This window comes from Triplophysa rosa, linkage group LG13 (assembly GCF_024868665.1).
Source record: "Triplophysa rosa linkage group LG13, Trosa_1v2, whole genome shotgun sequence".
Lineage (NCBI taxonomy): Eukaryota > Metazoa > Chordata > Actinopteri > Cypriniformes > Nemacheilidae > Triplophysa > Triplophysa rosa.
In genome coordinates, this window is record NC_079902.1 from 19,217,554 (window position 1) to 19,236,658 (window position 19,105).

The 19,105-nt window shown below is 40.7% G+C and overlaps 2 protein-coding genes across 3 annotated transcripts; both read left to right on the forward strand.

Annotated features, from left to right (window-relative positions):
• Positions 1 to 247: 247 nt before the first annotated feature.
• Positions 248 to 2,428, forward strand: si:ch1073-44g3.1 (uncharacterized protein LOC797133 homolog). The gene is made up of 2 exons (XM_057349708.1): positions 248 to 466; positions 998 to 2,428. Exon 2 carries the CDS (start codon positions 1,001 to 1,003, stop codon positions 1,598 to 1,600), a length of 600 nt encoding a protein of 199 aa, XP_057205691.1. The 5' UTR covers positions 248 to 466; positions 998 to 1,000; the 3' UTR covers positions 1,601 to 2,428.
• Positions 2,429 to 3,454: 1,026 nt separating this feature from the next.
• On the forward strand, positions 3,455 to 18,910 carry nsd1a (nuclear receptor binding SET domain protein 1a). 2 transcript variants are annotated; one of them, XM_057349257.1, is made up of 24 exons: positions 3,455 to 3,885; positions 4,417 to 5,282; positions 7,291 to 7,432; positions 7,977 to 8,149; positions 8,542 to 10,324; positions 10,407 to 10,519; positions 10,942 to 11,140; positions 11,222 to 11,313; positions 11,413 to 11,466; positions 11,649 to 11,691; positions 11,807 to 11,958; positions 12,110 to 12,241; positions 12,372 to 12,495; positions 12,605 to 12,805; positions 13,072 to 13,251; positions 13,434 to 13,590; positions 13,670 to 13,875; positions 14,055 to 14,167; positions 14,326 to 14,595; positions 14,742 to 14,858; positions 14,938 to 15,079; positions 15,278 to 15,384; positions 15,631 to 15,832; positions 16,243 to 18,910. In XM_057349257.1, the coding sequence occupies exons 2-24, from the start codon at positions 4,434 to 4,436 to the stop codon at positions 16,932 to 16,934; spliced, it is 6,243 nt and encodes a 2,080-aa protein (XP_057205240.1). In that variant the 5' UTR covers positions 3,455 to 3,885; positions 4,417 to 4,433; the 3' UTR covers positions 16,935 to 18,910. The 2 variants fall into 2 exon arrangements, with proteins under 2 accessions (XP_057205240.1, XP_057205241.1); XM_057349258.1 differs by having other exon boundaries at positions 11,810 to 11,958.
• The last annotated feature ends 195 nt before the right edge of the window (positions 18,911 to 19,105 follow it).

Consider the following 19,105-nt stretch of genomic DNA (forward strand, 5'->3'; position numbering starts at 1 on the left):
TGAAATCATATAACATGCAATAGAATGTCCGTGTATAAACAGGTACGAATGATAGCAATACATAAAACAATAATGGTAATAATAATAATAAATAAATACATTTTTATATAAAACTAAAAGGCAGATTTTTAAGATAACACCCAACTTTTGTCGTAGTTTATGTAATATAGGTGTATTAGATTAAAATAGTATAAATTCCCATCAGCACCCGACGCATGCGTAAAAGCCATTCTACTATTTTATTATTTTTTCTAGCGAAAATGGCTGCCTTTCGGCTTTAAACCTCAACGGTTCAGGGAAAAAATATTCATTCCACAAACCAAAATTATCACTATTTTTGAACAAGGAAATCCCACGCGATTCAAGGATGTCCATATTTTTGCGTAAATAGCATTATGCTTTTGGTTTCAGGGATGGAAGAAATGTCTGTTTTATATTTAACCCTTCACCTTCCGTTCTAGATGAGGTACAGTACTTTCTTTATCCTTCATAATATGCAGCTTTATTCAGATATTTAGCGGACATTTGCATTTGTATTATTTCACCTCGGGTTTTATTTGCAGTTATTTCAAAACCGCTTAGGCATCACGCGGGGCGAGAAGATATACTAAACATATTGAATGACAGAACAACGATGGACGCACATAAACGAAATTCTTCAGTCGATTTACATTTTATTATAAGAGTTTATGTTTTTTTATTTAATGGTAAGGTGATGCGATCTACATTAAATGTAATTGTTTACGTAGTTTGCAAGGATCATTGTGGGCTTTCTCTCCCTCTGCATTCACTTACTGTAACGTTAACGTTAGTTATTTTTGCAGGCCCGTATTTTGTCTTTGACCAGTCAGACTTTTGCGGTAGATACAATACTTTTATAAATAAATATCATATTAAATGTTTTTAAATCCCTCCCGTTTATAAATTGCAATGCAATTAAATATGCATCAGACATCTCTTTGTACATTAATATTTTAAATGTATTTTATTTCAACAGAAAATGATGCACCAAGTAGCAAGCAACAGCAGTGACTACGGTTTGGGCAGCATAGGTGATGATGGCCAACACCAAGTCAGTCACTTTGAGCTGTGCAGCTCACAATCCAACAAATTCTACCCATCTGCCCCACCTTCCTCGCTCCAGCTGCCACTCCCTAATTTGCCTCCCTTGCCACAGGGGTTGATCAAGCCTATGTCTTGCCAGATGCAGGACACCCAAAATGAATTTCACTCCCAAACCGTTCGAATGAGGGCTGCAGAGGCACCAGAGGCATCCAAGAAGAAAAAGGGTCTTGGCAAGTCCGGACGACGAGGCAGGCCCTCGGGTACAACTAAGTCCGCTGGCTACAGGACAAGCACAGGACGGCCACCCGGGACAACCAGAGCAGCAGGATTTAAAACCAGCCCGGGAAGGCCGCTGGGCACCACCAAAGCTGCAGGCTACAAGGTGAGCCCAGGTAGGCCTCCAGGCAGTATCAAGACACTGGCAAGACTCAACAAACTGGACTATAGTGGCTGCAATGGTGCTCCGTTTCCATATACCATGATGCAGAAGAGGGCCTTGTGCGAAGCCACTGTGAAAGAAAAAGACACTGAGTAACAAAAGGTCTTTTCTATTTATTTCAAGGGGGGACTCGGGATGTGGGTGCATGTCCAAAGTCACAGTGAATTGTGTTTGCACAGCCAAACTCTTGCAATGAAAAATGAGAGATTTTGATACTTAAATGTACGTGTATGTGCCAGTGTTATTCATTTGATCCTTTTGTGTATCTTTTTCCAAAGACCTTTAGCATTACTGCCATGACATATGTTAACTTATTGTACAGATGTGCATGATGGTAGTATTGTGAAATAATGTTACAGTATCGAATCAAATATTAATCTTTTCGGTCATTAGACTTTGTTCAAGTGAAGTGTAGAAAGAACTGCAATTGTGTTGTTTACATTTAACTTAATCTTTTGTTCTAATGCTTTTGATGTGAACTCCTGGGATCAGTCTATACCACACATGACCTGTTTCACTTCAGATTCTGGGACACATTTGACTTTACCCAGTAATAATGACACCTTTCACCCGATGTGTATGTGTAAGTGCTAAGTTTGTAATGTCCTAATGGTATGTTTATCTTTTCTGTTGTTGTGTTGTATTTAAGAAATGTCTGGTGCCCTTTTGAAACAGACAATGGTGTTTTTATATGAGGTCAGATTTTAGGCATAACAATGCCTTTTCAAAAAGGTTTTTGTAAATATAACTGTTCATTTATATTCGGCAACGTGTTGTGTTCCAATCTAAATAATCGAGCCAATGAATGACTGAACCTAAAAACCATTACTACACGTTGCTTTGACTTTGTTCTGTTTTTAAGTATCACAGTTTTGTGTTATTAAATACACCTGATCTGCTAAAAAATAAACAAGTGTCACTCCAAAAAACATAAATGTTGTGTGGGGAAAATGCTGAAATGTTTACAATCATGAACTTAATTATTTGTATATAATGTGTTGTGAGCTGTGCATTCCTCCATTATTATGTAATTGAAGAATTATTACTATAATATAATAATATAATAATATTTAACAATCATAGTTCGTATAAAATAGATGGTTTAAAATAATATTGTTTTTGCAAAGACCAGAAGGTAATCATGAGGTAAGTAAATGCTGTTTCAATCTTAGGCGTCTGCTGTCCCCTCGTTTCACCTATAGAGGGACTGTCAGTCAGATGCATTTGATTAAACATTGTTTCGTATAAAGCCAATGCTTTACACTGGAATTGACAGGGGTCCGCGTGTCTGCGAATGTATGCGCACGTGGCGCAACTTTAGAAAAACGCAAGTTTATGAGCCTCTTCGGCCGTGTTTGTTCTGGTTTCAAAACACTTTCTATACAAACACTGAAGGCGGATTAGACCAAACAAATGTTTCGATTTTGAAAGAGTTAATGTCAACCGAACAATAACAGTGTCTTTATTGCAAACGCGTCGTCGCTATATCATAAATCGTAAGGTAGGCCATCAACCGGATTACATTTTGTCGGATGGCACAATGGAGGTTGCCGCATGTCTGACACATTACGCTTATAAGCGTGGCATGGCCTAATGTCAAACCACCCCCGAAATGCGCAAAAGGAAAACAATCATGTCACAGCCTGTGATTTTTTAAAAGAAACCAATGAAAAGTGTTTCCCCCGACAAGACTCGTATCGGCTACCTTGCAGAGCACGAGCCGTCTCTCTAAAATGGAGGAAGTTACGCCTTTGTTAGGACAAGGAAACAAATGGCGTGAGGGTTAAAAAGCAAATGCTCACTGTCGTGTACTTTCGAGCACTAAATGCGTCGAATGTTATACTGTATGCACGATGCATTTAAAGACTCGCTTAAATACTTTTTAGCGCGAGTACGAGATCTACCTGAGAAAAAGTGAATCGGGTTAAGTGGATGTGAACGTATACAGACTGGGGGTTGGGTGTGCGGTGCCGATTGGTCGCTCTCGCCAGCAGACACACACACACACAGGCAGTCAGATCAGGGCTTGTTTTAACACACATACACACAACCAGGGGCACTCGGCAAGCGGGGCAAACAATCATGTATTTAAATAGAATTCGTGGCCGATGCAAAAACGTGGTTTCGATGCATTGACGTGGTGCTTCGGGGAGAGTGACAGGCATTCCGTTTCATTCGCGTGTATTTATTCATCTGTATTTTTTCACGTTGAAGAGTGGAGAGAGAGAGAGAGAGAGAGAAATGAGTGCCGAGGCCGGGCCTACTGCTGCAAATGCTGCTGGGATTTTGCAGATCCTCTTTCAAAAATTGAGAAAAAGTAACGCTACGTGCTCGAGTTTGAGGGGCTTTCCGGTGGTTTTGTCGTGACCGAGCCGTAAATGGTAAGAAACCGACGATCTTTCTGCCGTACCTTTTGTATTTGGTGCGTTATTCGTCGTGGGGTTTTTAATGGGTGACTTTACTGCCGTGCGCTATGGTAACTGTTGATGGCACACGAGGATAATGTAACCTACTTTGCCGGCGTTTTCGCACTGAAATCGCACCAAAGGTCATTTAAAACAGTCCAGTGGGGACATGTCGGTGTGTCTGTGACATGGTGGCTGGGCTTAGCGATTTGTGTAGAGTTTTTCATTCTCTCAAGCGTTGTCTTGACGGATTCTTGACAAGACGGCCTGCGAGGCTTGCGGCTCAACCCGGGTAGCCATAACATAGCATGTGCACGATACAACGTTACAATGTGTCGCTGTTACAACATTACATTGCGACTGTTTACGGTGTCTGATTCATAGATGCATTTATTCTTTTCCATTAAATCACCATGTTTACTTCAATGCACTATTCATTTTTCTCTCAAAGCCTCCCACAAACCAGTCAGATCTTTTAAGACCATTTTCCTCTTTGTTTTGTTCCAGGATGGAGCCATGACAACATGAATCAGTCATACAAAGTGACTGGCAAGGATGGCTCAGAGTGTAGTGGCGATCCGCAGGAGACCAAGGCACTTGATAGCCGCATCAGCTCCTGTGGACACCAGAGCACAAAACGACAGGGGGACCAGGGGTCTGCCATGCATTTCTTAAACTCGGGCTACAAACTCTCCGCATCCCCGTTTTCGTACGCCCAAAGAGAGTCCACCCCCAACTACAGTCCGCTGAGAAGACTTCAGGACCTGACCACTATGGTGAACCACGTAGACGTGAGTTTGCCGGACGGGCGGAATAAATTGCACGTTCACAATCCCATTGGAAGTAGTGAGTTCGGAATAGGTCTCTACCACACCTCCAGTTCGCAAGGAAACGCTGACAGGACAACCATTCAGGATCTGGACAAGAACGGGTTCTCTCCCGTAAGCTCGGATAGCTTGGAACACTTTCCGTCCATCTCAAATGGATTTTTGCATTTTGAGTCGACGCTGTTTGACAGCGGGGATAGTAAAGATGAGGATGAGAGGGGAGATAAAGTGGCGGTGTTTAAAGATACACCAACCAAGTTCCAGAAACGAGATCTGGCCGTTACGAAAGCCCTCAGAAGCCAGAAACTGGACCTAAGTACAAACAAACATGGAAGTTGTAACCCTGTTGCTAAAAATATGGTGCGGGCCGAGCCTTCGGCCAGTCCCTCACATTTGCCTGTTGAGGTCATGATGGAGGATTTTGACAGTATGGATGACTATTCAGACAGCGATTGTGATTTGCCCAGTACTGCCAACAGTGCTTCACTATTCAACTCTGGCCTCTGTAAAAGATCAAATTCACCCAGTGACTCCCATTCAAATCCTGTAAGATCTTTAAATATTTAGAAGGTTTATTGTCATGTTGTCTGTATAGCATTCCGCTTCCTTACTGATGCGGGAGTTTAATAACATGGCAACATGTTACCTTTAACTAAATAACAAAATTGAATGGGGATTTATTTCATTACAAAATATAATATACTAGCCTATATATACATTCTGTACTACCTGTGAAATGTTTGGACACACCGTTTTTCATCTTCCAAAGTTATTCTTACATTTTTTGTATTATGGAAGAACTACTTTACTGAAAGCTACAAATTTAAATGAAAACTGTAATGGGCCAGATAGGGTCCAGCATACATAGAAGCCCCCTTCAGTACCTGCAGGCTCATGAAGTTGGATGAAAGGGATAGTTCACCCAAAATAAAATTTCTGTCATTTACTCACCTTCGAGTTGTTCCAAATCTGTTTTAATTTCTTTGTTCTGATGAACACAGAGAAAGTTATTTGGAAGAATGCTTATAACCAAACAGTTCTTGGACCCCATTGACCACCATAGTAGGAAAAATTACTGTAATTTATTGTTTTGTTGAACACAGAAGTAGATATTTTGAAGAATGTTTGACAGCAAACAGTTCTGGGGCACTTTTGACAACCATTGTAAGTTTTCATACTAAGGTAGTCAATGGGGTCCAAGAACTGTTTGGTTACAAGCATTTGTCCAAATATCTTTCTCTGTGTTCAACCAAACAAATCCATTAGTGCAGGTTTGGAGCAACTAGAGAGTGAGTAATTCATGACAGAATTTTAATTTTTGGTTGAACTAACCCATGACGTAATGCCACCCTGGGCAAAGGCTGGTTACTTTAAACAAGCTAAAATATTTGTTTAGCATTTGTTTGGCCGTTGTGTCATTTTGGTGACTTCACTATTATTATAGAATGTTGAAAGTTACAAAGATTATGTGCGTCCAAACTTTACACTTGTAGTGTATACATGTAACATACGTTACATTGAAAACAGTATTGTATTGTAGGAATAGTTCACCCAAATATGAAAAACCTCTCATAATTAACTCTGATGTCATCCCAGATATATGATCGTACACAACTTCCTTTCTTTTGCTTTATATAAAAATAATATCCTAGCTTTTTAATGCCATTGAATGTGGTTTAGGTTTTTGAAGCTCCCAAAGCACATCCATTATAAAAAATCCATAAGATTTCATTGGGTTAATAAATGTCCTCTGAACTGAAATAATAAATTGTGAGAGAAAATGATTGATGTTTTTAATTTATGATGACTGGTCACGGGACGCACACGACCCAGTGTGATTGGATGTTATTTTAACTTACTGTGCTCGGAGGTCTGTTTACATTTATATGTGATGTAAAAGTCGCTAAATAAGCATAAAATATTACTCGTTTTCTCTCACAAATGTATCGTTTTTCATATTTGGGTGAACTATTCCTTTAAGTGATATCAAATATGCTGTTTTATTCAAACGAACAATGACTTGATACAATATTTACACAAACTCAAAATCGGATCCATTGACAAGGATGTTGGTAGATTTTGGACCAGTAGGACCACTTTTATTAGTTATATTTATGTTTTAGATATGTGCCGATACATAGTGCAGAATACACATAACATATTTACCACTAATGAACACTCAATGTAGCGTAGTTATTTACAGCAGTTATTACCCAATGCTTTTTAACATAAAAGCTACTGTCATTGATGTATGAGAGTTGCTCTCCTTTAACCACAAAACAGCATAGCTCTTTGAATTTGACCTAGGCTTTATTTTCCCAGTGTCAGTAGGCATAGTGGCTAACTGTTTTACATGGGTAAGCATAGCATGCACTGTGCCTTTAGTTTACTCGCTCGTGTGGGTTGCAGTTGGGCTTCTGCCCACAAACAGCCCTTTGTAACCGTAAGACTGTTTGAAATGTTGAAACGGTAGCACAAACAACCCAGGTACTGATGAAAGCACTCTTTACTCATATATATAACATTTTAATGCCATTCATTTTTTTTACCCAAGTCCAACAGCCCAAAGAAGAGGCCACTTCCAAGTGTAAAGTACTCTTTTGGAGAGGTCGTGTGGGCCAAATTCAACCGCAGACCCTGGTGGCCCTGTCAAGTAACAAATGATCCACAGATTGAGGTCCACACCAAAATGAAAGGTGATTACTTTTGAAATGATGAGAACCACAGTTATAATTTCAGGCTTTTGTTTGTATTGTCATCTGATGTGATATGCTGGTTATTGTTTTGGTTGCAAAATCTTGTTTATGCACTTATTCCTCTCCCGTCAATTATAATTTGGACTGTAAGCACAACAGCTGACTGTTTTGTCATAAAAACAATAACATTTTCAAACCCATAACTATGGCAGAATTGTACTGTATCAGAAGATAAACTACCCTGAATGCTAGGTAGTGCGACAGACGGTTGTGTTGACAGAGACTACACAAATGTTTTGATTTCATTTTAAAAACATTTGTGTTTGTGTCAAAGAACAATAGATCCCATGAAATAACTACTGTTGTCCTATTGTGATAAAATGATGCTGGAGGTCAGTGCCCAAATTCACCAAATTCCAAAGTTTAGATTCAGTTTTAGGGGAATTATGGTATTATTATTATTAAGGGTGTGTATTTTCCTAACGTAAGAGGTTTGTTGCAAATATCTGCAGGTTCTAAGATGATGTCATATTGCATTTTGCAGATCCCAGTCGTCGGCCGTGTCGCCTTTATTTTATCAAAATGTTTGGGGAGATAGTAGACCAAGCATGGGTCCCAGCAAAAGCCACGTTTCCTTTTGAAGGAGGTCATCAGTTTGAAAAACTGCCGGTGTTGAGACGGAGAGGAAGACAGAAGGATAAAGATTACAAATACACGGTAAGGAATGTATACAAATGAATGTGGAGTTTGTCTTGCATTTAAAGGAACAGTTCACCCAAAAATGAAAATGCCATAGAAGGAAAAATGGCTTTGTAATTTTTTTGTTCTGTGGAAAACAAACGAAGATATTTTGAAGAATGTAGGAACGAAAACAGTTCTGGGGCACTTTTTGACTACCATTGTCATTTTTCCTACTATGGTAGTCGATGGTGGCCAAGAACTGTTTGGTTACAAGCATTCTTCCAAATATCTTTCTCTGTGTTCATCACAACAAAGAAATATATACGGAACAATTTACATTTTTGGGTGAAATGTCCCTTTAACTTTGTTATATCAGATATTATACAATAAACGTTTCTTATCAGACTCATGATATTTTTTCTCTACAGGTTCCTAAGCGTCTCATGCCATCATGGAAAGCTAGCGTCTTGGAGGCAGAAGCAGCGCTGTCCAAACAGTTAAACAGTGATCCGCCGTTGACCTTGGTTCGAGATGTACACTCACCTGTTTCAGAAGACAAGGCACCAAAAAGCCCTACTTGCCCAGCGTCTACTACACTATCCACATCATCAAGCACATCTTTGTGTAATGGATTAGATCCATCCGTTAAAAGCATAGCCAAACCTAGCACTGCAAACAAAAAGAAGTGTTCAAATAAGAAAAACAACTCGGTCATAAAAACTCCAGTGAAATCGAACAGCAGCTCTTTCTCGAAGTTATTGTCAAATGCTTCGGACGGCTACAAAAACACAAAGTGCAAATCAGACCCTGTGGATAGCCCGTATTCAGATATTGACTCCGTTCCGAGGATTCTTTGCCCCAAACGTTCAGAGGAATTGCCCCAAAAAGAGGTGGCACAAGAATCGAGCACTAAACCCAAGAAAGACCAGCCCAGTAAGAAGATTAAAAAAGCTTGCTCGGAAAAGCCGGTTAAGAAGACAGAGTCTGGTTCGAAATGCACAACGAACATTAAGCTGAAAAAGTCAACGCCCAAAGACAAAACACTTAAGGTTACAAACTCCAGACAGAAGGAAAGCAGTTCTTCCGGGTCAGATGGATCTTTCGCCATGCACTCTTTCTATTTGCCCGCCAGCAGTGGTTTAATGTCAAGAGCGCTTGCGGCCAGCGAAGAACCCGAGGACATTGAACACTTAAATCAGGAGCCTGAAGAGCCGAAATCTCGCTCGCCGTGTGCTGGATGCAACCGCTTCGATTCTCATAGTAAGTGTACGTCACCCAATGATCGATTAGAGTCCTCAAAGCAAAAATGGCAGTTAAAAACCGAGACAGGTGAAGATTCCACTGATGAATCGTTGTCCCACACACCCCCAAACCCAACACTGATCAAATTTACCAGAATCCGCTCAGAGAAAAATGGCATTCACAATGGACCCCAGCTTAAAAACGAGAACATGTTCTCGGACGCATCGTCTTTGTCTGCCCCGTCTCCCTCCATCTCCCCCATGGATGCCTTCCAAGACATGAAGGAGCTTTCTTTCAGGTCTCTAGTCAAAGAGGAAAGCAACTCAGGAGAGCCTTCGCTCCGTGCAGACTCGAATTATAAATTCAGCACTTTCCTAATGCTGCTGAAGGACCTGCATGACAGCCGTGAGATCGAAGGGAAACCTTTGACGCTCCCCCCAACTTCTCCATCCTCTCTCATTAGGGATGAACCCTCTCTCATCCCCACCGGTGAAGACGCAACGGCTAAGTTACTTTGCGAAAAGGAATGGAAGACTATTGGGGATCAGAACGGTCGGCAGGTGAAGACGTCAACGCCAATCAGCTCCAAACAAAACAAGTCCAAGCCGAAATCTGAGAAAAAAGAGGCTCCGAAACTGGAGGATGGGAACAGTTTAGTCTCGCAAATAAAAAAGCACAACACGTCAGGAGGTCTTGATGCACACAAGAAGGTGTTGCCACAGTTAGGAGGACTCTCTAACTCTCATCTCGATGCTGTTCAAGATGTATGTGGCAAGGGCATGATATCTAAAGTCGCGCCCAAGAAACGATGGCAAACGTTGTGCAGCATTGGGAACAGCCTGAAGCCAAAAAGCGATACGGTCGGTTTGAATCAAGATGTAATGCAGGTGTCCGCAGAGCTCAATGGAGTCTTCAAAGAAAGTCAGGAAACTCCACATTTAGACATCCCAGATAAAAAAGATAGTTCAGGTAGATCCACTAAAATATGTGAAGTTTAAAATCAGATGATGTTTTATTATGAATTAAATTAATATAGATTTTTTTGTCTCAGAAAACAAAAGACTTCGAAAACCAAGTAAGAGATTGATCGAATCCAGTGAAGAATATGAACAGGTATTTACTACGAAGAAAAAAATGAAGCCCTTCAAAGAATCCTGTAAAACAGTAAGTTATTTCAGAATCAATTTCTAAAACAAAAGTTATTGACACTATTCATAACATCTTATTTCTATATTTAAGGTTGGTTTGACCACGAATTAAATAAGTCATTATTTATTCAACATGTCTTGAAATCAAGATAATATTTTCCTTGGAACACAAAAGAGGGCAAGATTTTCATTAAATAATCCTTGAAATTTGAATTGTTTCTTAACACAAAGTTGTTGTATGGCTTCTAATACATAACATACAGCTCGTGAGTTATATTTTGTATAATACTTTTGACTAATATGCTAAAAATGTTTTATGTTTCACATAACATGAATAAACAAAATACAGAATTACTATTTATGGGTGAACTGTATAGTGTACAAAACGTTTTCTCTTGAACGGAGAGTAAATAATGTTTCCTCGTGTGTTTTCTGAAGGGCCCCTGGATCACTAACACGGCACAGCCACCATCAGAACAGATGGATGCAGTTGATGCTTTCAGCTCACCACCCGAAAACCCACCAGAGAAGTCCACACCAGAAGAGCTAAACCCATCAGATAGTCATGTCCCAACTTCAACATCCTGTGGAGACGCCTCACTAGACAGAGAATCAAGCGAGAAGAAGCCTGATAAGAGTATGTAGTTTAAGATGGCGTACACATTGCAGTTTAAGATGGTTGTGGTCTATTCATAACCAGTTTGTAATTCTTTTACAGCATCCTCTGAACGAAGGAGACCACGTAAGCCTATACATAGGATTCTGGACTGGACTTTTGAGGGGGAGTCTGCAAAAATCCCAAAGAAAAGGGTGGGTGATAAAAAATAGGGGTCTTTGTATGAATTACACAAAATAATAAAATAAGGAGTTGTATTTTTTTACTACATATTTTTAACTCTGTTATACCAGGAGAATAAACAACAAGGTGACACCCAAGAGGACACGGTTGTCAAAGAATTGCAGGTAACATTCTTGTCTGTGCTATGTTAGAGATACAGAAAATGCAAAATGGACTAGTTAGTGGGTTGCCTGAAATACTAGTTGACTTAAATATTCAATAATACATATGAAATGTTTTTTTACAGTTTTTTGAACAACCTGTTTCTTCAGTGCTATTGTTTTTTGTTTTGCTTTTTTTTAAACAGGAAGTGCCTGAACCAATGACATCAAGCCCAGCTGCTGTATCACGTAAGCCTGTTTTTTATTCCTGTGCTTGACTCTTGTTTACTTTTTGTTGCGATTTGTGGGTTTTGAAAATTCTACTGCCATTTCAATATGTCTATGATAACTCTTCTGTCTACAGCAGTGGCACAAAGTGAAGCTGAAACATCGTCTCCAGTTCAGAACGACACCCCCAATGTCTGTCAGATCCAGCTGGATGAGGAACAGTTCAGCCCATCAAAGCCCCAAACAAAAGAGCCTCACACCAACGGCGAGGACAGCCTGATCGCTGAAGTCAGTATTGCAAGTTTCTCATCACCCCAATGACTTGTGTACAGTTACACAAGTACACAACGCATAAGCCCAAACATAAAGCAGACTGATCCACATTTGAATAATCGTATTTCACCAAGTAACCTGCTTCTCTGTTATGTTTTATTTTCAGGTTTTTGGTGCGGGACTCAATGACAGTGCTTTTTCAAGCAGAGATTCTTTATTGGGTGATTTGGGACTCTCAACCAGTAAAAAGTCAGGGGAAAGGGGCGGTGGTGCGTCATTGAAGGAGAATGTTTGCCAGGTAAATCCAATCTGGACCAAGTGCCACATGCATGTGCTTCTATTACAGCTTATCGCTTGACCTTTTTTGCTTTTGTCTTTAAGAAGCTTCTTCGGTTACTTTGTAAATCCACTCTTGTATATACTTGTAGGTATGTGAGAAGACTGGTGAGCTGCTCCTCTGTGAGGGGCAGTGCTGTGGTGCCTTCCACCTGCAGTGCATTGGCCTCACTGAGACACCTAAAGGGCGCTTTATCTGCCACGAGTGCAAGAAGGGTAAGTTACCGTTCCCGTGACGCCTGCCCACTCGATTTAACAACGCAAACTTGCATGAACAGTGAGCTCTCCCACGTTTGTAAGATTTTGAATGGTCTTGCCATTCTAGGTGTGCACACGTGTTTTGTGTGTAAAAAGCCTGATAAGGAGGTGCGGAGGTGTATGATCCCCGTGTGTGGGAAGTTTTACCACATGGATTGCATTATGAAACATTCCCCCACCGTCGCTCAGAACCGCGGCTTCCGCTGTTCCCTACACGTCTGTCTCGCCTGCTACATCACCAACCCCGCCAACCCTGGAATCTCAAAAGGTGACCGTCATCCACTTCTTCCACGTCATCCACCTGTATTTTTTTCATGGGTTTGATTGCCAGGATGTGAAGCCTAAATTCACTGTCAGTCAGCAAATGTCGCTGTTTTGGAACAATGCACATTGTGAAAAGCACTGTTGAAATGAAATATAAATGGGTGGTTAAAGCTCAGTGATGTCACCAAGTATGATAAAAATGTAAAATCTGAAAATAAATTTGAGAGCATGACAAACTGATTTGGTGTTCATAACTTGTCTATTTCGTAGGCCGTTTAACCCGCTGCGTTCGGTGCCCTGTGGCCTACCATGCCAATGACTACTGTATGGCTGCCGGCAGCGTCCCATTGGCCAATAACAGCTTCCTGTGTCCCAACCACTTCACTCCACGCAAAGGGTGCAAAAACCATGAGCACATTAATGTCAGCTGGTGTTTTGTGTGTTCTGAAGGTTTGTACTGTTAATATTGATCATTTATTCCGATGCATTAATTATTTTGACTTGTCCAGTAAGCAGCCACTCTTAGCACCGACCTAGCAAGGCCTTAGCAATTTCTTAAAACCAGCATGTCTGCAACACCCTGTCATCACATTCTTTGGATTCAAATGTCCATGCATCTTCTCTCTCTGTAGGAGGAAGTCTGCTCTGCTGTGAATCCTGTCCTGCTGCTTTCCACCGTGAATGTCTGAATATCGACATGCCTCAAGGAAGCTGGTTTTGTAACGACTGTCGGGCCGGAAAGAAACCCCACTACAAAGATGTTCTGTGGGTGAAAGTGGGACGCTACAGGTTTGTGTGCTGATTCACCAGTACAAGCTTCACCAAAATCACAAATAAGAGTTTTCAAGTTTCGGATTCTTTGTGGCAGGTGGTGGCCCGCTGAAGTGACTCAACCGAAAAGCGTCCCTGAGAACATCTACCGCATGAGGCACGAGGTGGGCGAGTTTCCTGTGCACTTCTTTGGCTCCAAAGACTACGTGTGGACGTACCAGGCCCGATGCTTCCCCTATATGGAGGGCGACGCCAACAATAAAGAGAAAATGGGAAAGGGTGCAGATGCCATCTATAAAAAAGGTGCACTCAAAATATTTTCTGTTCCTGTTCGTATTTGTTTTTTTACAAATTTTTTACAAATTCGAAGTAACGAAAGAGTTCATATTACTCAACAATGATATTTGATATTTTAAAAAGTGGAACTATGTCATATTGGGAGCAATATTGATCTAAAGAATCACTTCTTTACTATCTCTCAGCTTTAAATGAAGCAGCCGATAGATTCAGGGAACTTCTGGCAGAAAAGGAGATGAGACAACTCCAAGAAGACAGAAAGAACGACAAAAAACCTCCTCCGTACAAACACATCAAGGTATGATGGTGTAATTCCTTCCGCTTAAAGACGAGCCTTGTGCTTGATCTGTATTGTTTGGTTAAGCATTTATTCTGTAAATCTTTCATTTTAAAACGTTTACTTCTGTTGATTCTGTTATCTCATGCTGTCGTCTCTGTACATCCATTGATTTCCAGGTGAACCGGCCTATTGGGAAAGTACAGATTATCACAGCCGATCTGTCCGAGATACCTCGGTGCAACTGCAAGGCCACGGATGAGAGTCCGTGCGGCATTGACTCGGAGTGTATTAATCGCATGCTGATGTACGAGTGTCATCCTCAAGTGTGTCCAGCAGGGGAACGCTGTCAGAACCAGTGCTTCAACAAACGCCAGTACACTGAGGTGGAGATATTCAGGACGCTGTCACGTGGGTGGGGCTTACGCAGTGTGTCGGACATCAAAAAGGTAAGCGTGTTTCATTTATCACCAATATTATCGTCACCGCATCTTCATAGGAGCCACCCTTAGAAAGCCTAGAATTGAAACAAAGGTACTTGGCATTTCATCAACCAGCATCTTGCCCTGGAATTGATTATTTTATTCAAATATAGGGAGCATTTGTGAGCGAATATGTCGGTGAGGTGATCGATGAAGAGGAGTGTCGTGCCAGAATCAAACACGCGCAGGAAAATGACATTTGCAACTTCTACATGCTCACACTGGATAAGGTCGGTATCACTTGGGTCAGGTCACGAATCTTTCCAAATAGTTGTTCTCAATTAACATGTGTTATCTGTGTATGTGCAGGATCGCATCATCGATGCCGGGCCGAAGGGAAACCAAGCGCGTTTTATGAACCACTGCTGCCAGCCGAACTGCGAGACGCAAAAGTGGACGGTCAATGGAGACACTAGAGTCGGGCTGTTTGCCTTAGAGGACATCCCCACAGGTAAGCTCAGACCTTTAGCTCAACTAGTAGAGCTCGATGATGATGAAGGTCATAGGTTCGATACCTAGGAAACACAAATTGAACAAATGTGCATTTAGTTGCTTTCGATGAAAGAATCTGGCAAATGCTTGAATGCAAAAGTAATGTGGTTGTAAACAATGAGTGAATATTTGTAATATTCATGTCAACTGTTGTCAGGTGTGGAGCTTACTTTTAACTATAACTTGGAGTGTCTGGGAAACGGGAAGACTGTTTGTAAATGCGGAGCCCCTAACTGTAGTGGATTCCTTGGTGTAAGACCAAAGGTATGATGGCTTGCATACATTATGTTGTTTTTGTTAAATATACTGTACGTTAAGATGTATATAGCTTTATACTTTTTTTTTTTTTTCAAATGAAGTAGGAGACTAAATTATTTTTTATGATTTCAACAGAATGCTAAAATCATGTTCATATTCCTGATATAGAAGTTACATTTGTATGAGGGAATGTCAACTTTATTCTGTGACTGCTTTTAAATTCATGTGTGATATGACAAAATTTCTCTTCAGAATCAGCCTCCATCTGATGATAAGAACCGAAAACTGAAGAAGAAGGTTGCAATAAAGCGGAAGAGTCAGTTGGAGGTCACCAAGGAAAGAGAAGATGAATGTTTCTACTGTGGAGATGGAGGGCAGATTGTGTCTTGTAAGAAGCCCGGCTGTCCCAAGGTTTACCATGCTGACTGTCTGAATCTGTCCAAGAGACCTGCAGGTAAATAACATCTCGTTTTCATATGGCATGTTTCTTTTTACATCGTTTTGCTTTGTCTTGAAGTTCAACTGCAATGTGTTTGTTTGATAAAGATCCATTCAAGACCCTCTTTAAGACCCAAAGAAATTGCATTCTCTTGGAGGTGGTGTGATTTATTAAATTTGCAAAAACAAACATCTATTTTCTATCAGTTTTGTTGGAATAACGTAAACTGTAAGATTATACACATGCCCTGGAACAGGACTTAAGACAACAGGGTCAATTTTTGATTTTATATTTACCTCAAAGGACCTCACAGGTTCATTGTAACCTCAATGAGATTTTATTATTTTAAAGCTGAACGTCAAGTTTTAGTTTGTAAGTCATAAGTAGTCATGTCTCAAACTACCTGGTGCATTTTTTTTAATCAGGTCGCTGGGAGTGTCCGTGGCATCAGTGTAACGAGTGCGGAAGAGAGGCGGCGTCCTTCTGCGAGATGTGTCCCAACTCCTACTGTAAACAGCATCGTGAGGGAATGCTTTTCATCTCCAAACTAGATGGCAAACTGTCCTGTAGTGAACATGACCCGTGTGGCCCCGATCCTCTGGAGCCTGGGGAGATTCGAGAATACATGCCCGGCACTCCCATCCTACACACGCCTCCCAACAGGGCCGGTGCGGGCCTCTCCGCAGTCAGGATTCCCCAACCCGCCCTTCCGCCTGCAGCTCCCCTATTCATCCCCGCCCCGAACAGACCCGTATTCAAAGCCCAAAGCGAACCATACACCGACAGTGTCGAGATGGACAGTGTAGTTTTGCCATCCTCGTCCCCTTGTAAAGACATCAAGGAGGAAGATGTCAGCGATGAGGGGGAGGTGGTGGAAGGGGTCATAGGAGACGAGGGAGACGACGGAGATGACGAAGGCCTTGAGGTGGTAGATGACGATGAGGAAGATATGGACTATGGCACGTTGGGGTTTGAGGATGATGATGAAGACGAAGAGGAGGTGGACTGGGGAGATGAATGCGTAGACGAGGACTTTGAAGATCAAGAAGACTTAGGAGAAGTGGAGGGGGACGACCAGGAAACATCATGGGACGAGGTCATCGAAGGAGAAAAGTGAACTCGCCTCTTTTGTTAAACGTACTTCTCATGCACACAAAATCTCTCTATGATGAGGAAAGCTTCAAAGCTGTCCGAGCACAGCGGACGACCAGTAACGGCAGAGCAGGGAGCAGAAACTGCCCGACTGAATGCAACTTTGAAAACAATGCACATGTGCAAGATTGTTGGTATCGGCTTGCCTTCTCAATCCAAGTCCTCTTTGAAAAGTACTTCTAGAGGGTTGGACCTGGTGCTGTGGGACTGTGCCTGGCTCAGTCCTGTTGTTGGTATATAATTCATGTCTGGTGCTCTTTTGTGCATTTTATTTCCTCCTCAAACTGTTTACATTCTCTCAAACTCTGATCTAAACAGATTGGAAGACCTCACGTTGGGCAGAAATGGGGCAGCATCATGCCAGAAAATTTCATGCAGTGTCTTAAGAAACACAGATGTTGATCATGCTGTTGAGCAACCTCGTAACTTGTCTATTTAAAAAAAAGTCAGTTTCTAATAAAACGGAAACAAGCAAAGCAGTGGCAAATTAACATTTTGGCCCTCCACCTGTAAAATTAAGGATTAAAATGACCAAGTCACAACAGTATGGCTCGTAATTCCACCAAGGGTTGTTATGGTACTTGAAATGTTTTTTCTCTGTTCAACTGGAACTGTCCCTTAATACGGCGCAGTAACTGCATGAAATGATTGATTTGTGTTAGAGTAAAAAAAAAGAAATATGACATTCCAATTTCTCAGCAAAAGCAAATATCATAAGTGAAGAAAGGGTCAAGAAAATTAGTAATTTGTATGATTTTGTTAATTCTAGAGAAGTAATGATAATCGTCTGGGCTTGAGACTTCTAGGAATGATGGGTTTGTGCTTCTTAGATAAGCTTGATGTTACAGGAAGTTTACATTTCTGCTTTGCTCAGTTATTGAATTTCGGTCTCCATCTTGAAATATGATCAGGTGCCTCACTGCGGTAACTATTAAGATCCGAAAATTCTAGCCCCATTATAAACCTGTGTATGTTTTATGTTTGTGTGTCTGTGTCTTTAAAAGGCACGTATGAATGTTTTGCACTCTTTCAGAGTTAATGACGAATCTCGATCATGTCTTCATAAAACCCTTAAGGAAAAACCATTCACCAATTTATACAGATCTTTTTATTAAGCACCCACTGAAATGCTTGTGTCTAAAAGCTGAAAGTTAATGTGACAGATGCCATCTGATAAGAGAAAGCATCTCATCATGGCTTCTCAAGTCATGCATATTTTACTAAAAATATGCAACCGTTCCTCTTTTTCTTCATACAGAAGACTAGCTTTGTTTTTAGATGCTGTGAAAATCATGTTTTCAGAAATTACAAGCACCTTTTTGTTTAGCAATATTCTGCACCAGATACAAATCCTTTTTTAAAAAGCTGAATCATCTGGTAAAACATTGCAAAGTAAATCCATTTGTTTGGAAATGGAGATGTTGTCACTGTTATTGGGCCGTTTCAATGCCTTTTGGCCTTGCCCTACAATTTCTAATGTTCTTCAAGCGTAAACCATGTGAATGCTTTTTTTTTAAAGAATTTTTTTCGTTACATCAACAGCCTTTGTACTTCTGTTCTTAGCTCTGTGTATTCTTTCAAAGTCATGCTTTTCTTTTGTATTTATGGACCTCCTGTAATCTTCTACTCTTGGTTTTGTGTTTCTCGTGTTTGGTAAGTCTGCTGCTGTGCGTCGGCAAGCTTCGGCCCCTTGATACCATGAAAAGATTGAAATGCAGATGATGGTTTCCTGAGGACATTTGGGCGAAATGTTTGCTGCCATGTTAGAGACCCATGATTTTGTACTGTACCTTGTGCATAATAAATATTATAAGTAAAATTTTACAATAGACACAACATTCTCCTCTGATTTTGATCAAGGCCTTGAATGAAGTACAAGCAAGGATAGATCTTAAGCAACATTTTACGTACAAAGTTATTGAATTAATAAAAAACACAGCATGCAACAATAACTTCTTTCAGTTCAATGTTTTCTAAGTGAATGAAATAACAGGAAAAATATAAAATATGTAACATGCCACCTACAGTATAAAATACATCGATGTCACAGATTCCTCATATTATAATTATTTTTATTCGTACATGGGTATTAAATTCCTTTGGGGTGATGAAAACTCAGAACTGTAAATCTTGTAA

Bases quoted from the DNA above. Each gene is read 5' to 3' on its own strand.
- si:ch1073-44g3.1 (XM_057349708.1), top strand. From the start codon at position 1,001: ATGATGCACCAAGTAGCAAGCAACAGCAGTGACTACGGTTTGGGCAGC.
- nsd1a (XM_057349257.1), top strand. From the start codon at position 4,434: ATGAATCAGTCATACAAAGTGACTGGCAAGGATGGCTCAGAGTGTAGT. The intron at 10,325-10,406 runs GTAGATCCACTA...TTTTTGTCTCAG, and splicing joins AGATAAAAAAGATAGTTCAG to AAAACAAAAGACTTCGAAAA. The intron at 13,876-14,054 runs GTGCACTCAAAA...ACTATCTCTCAG, and splicing joins AGATGCCATCTATAAAAAAG to CTTTAAATGAAGCAGCCGAT.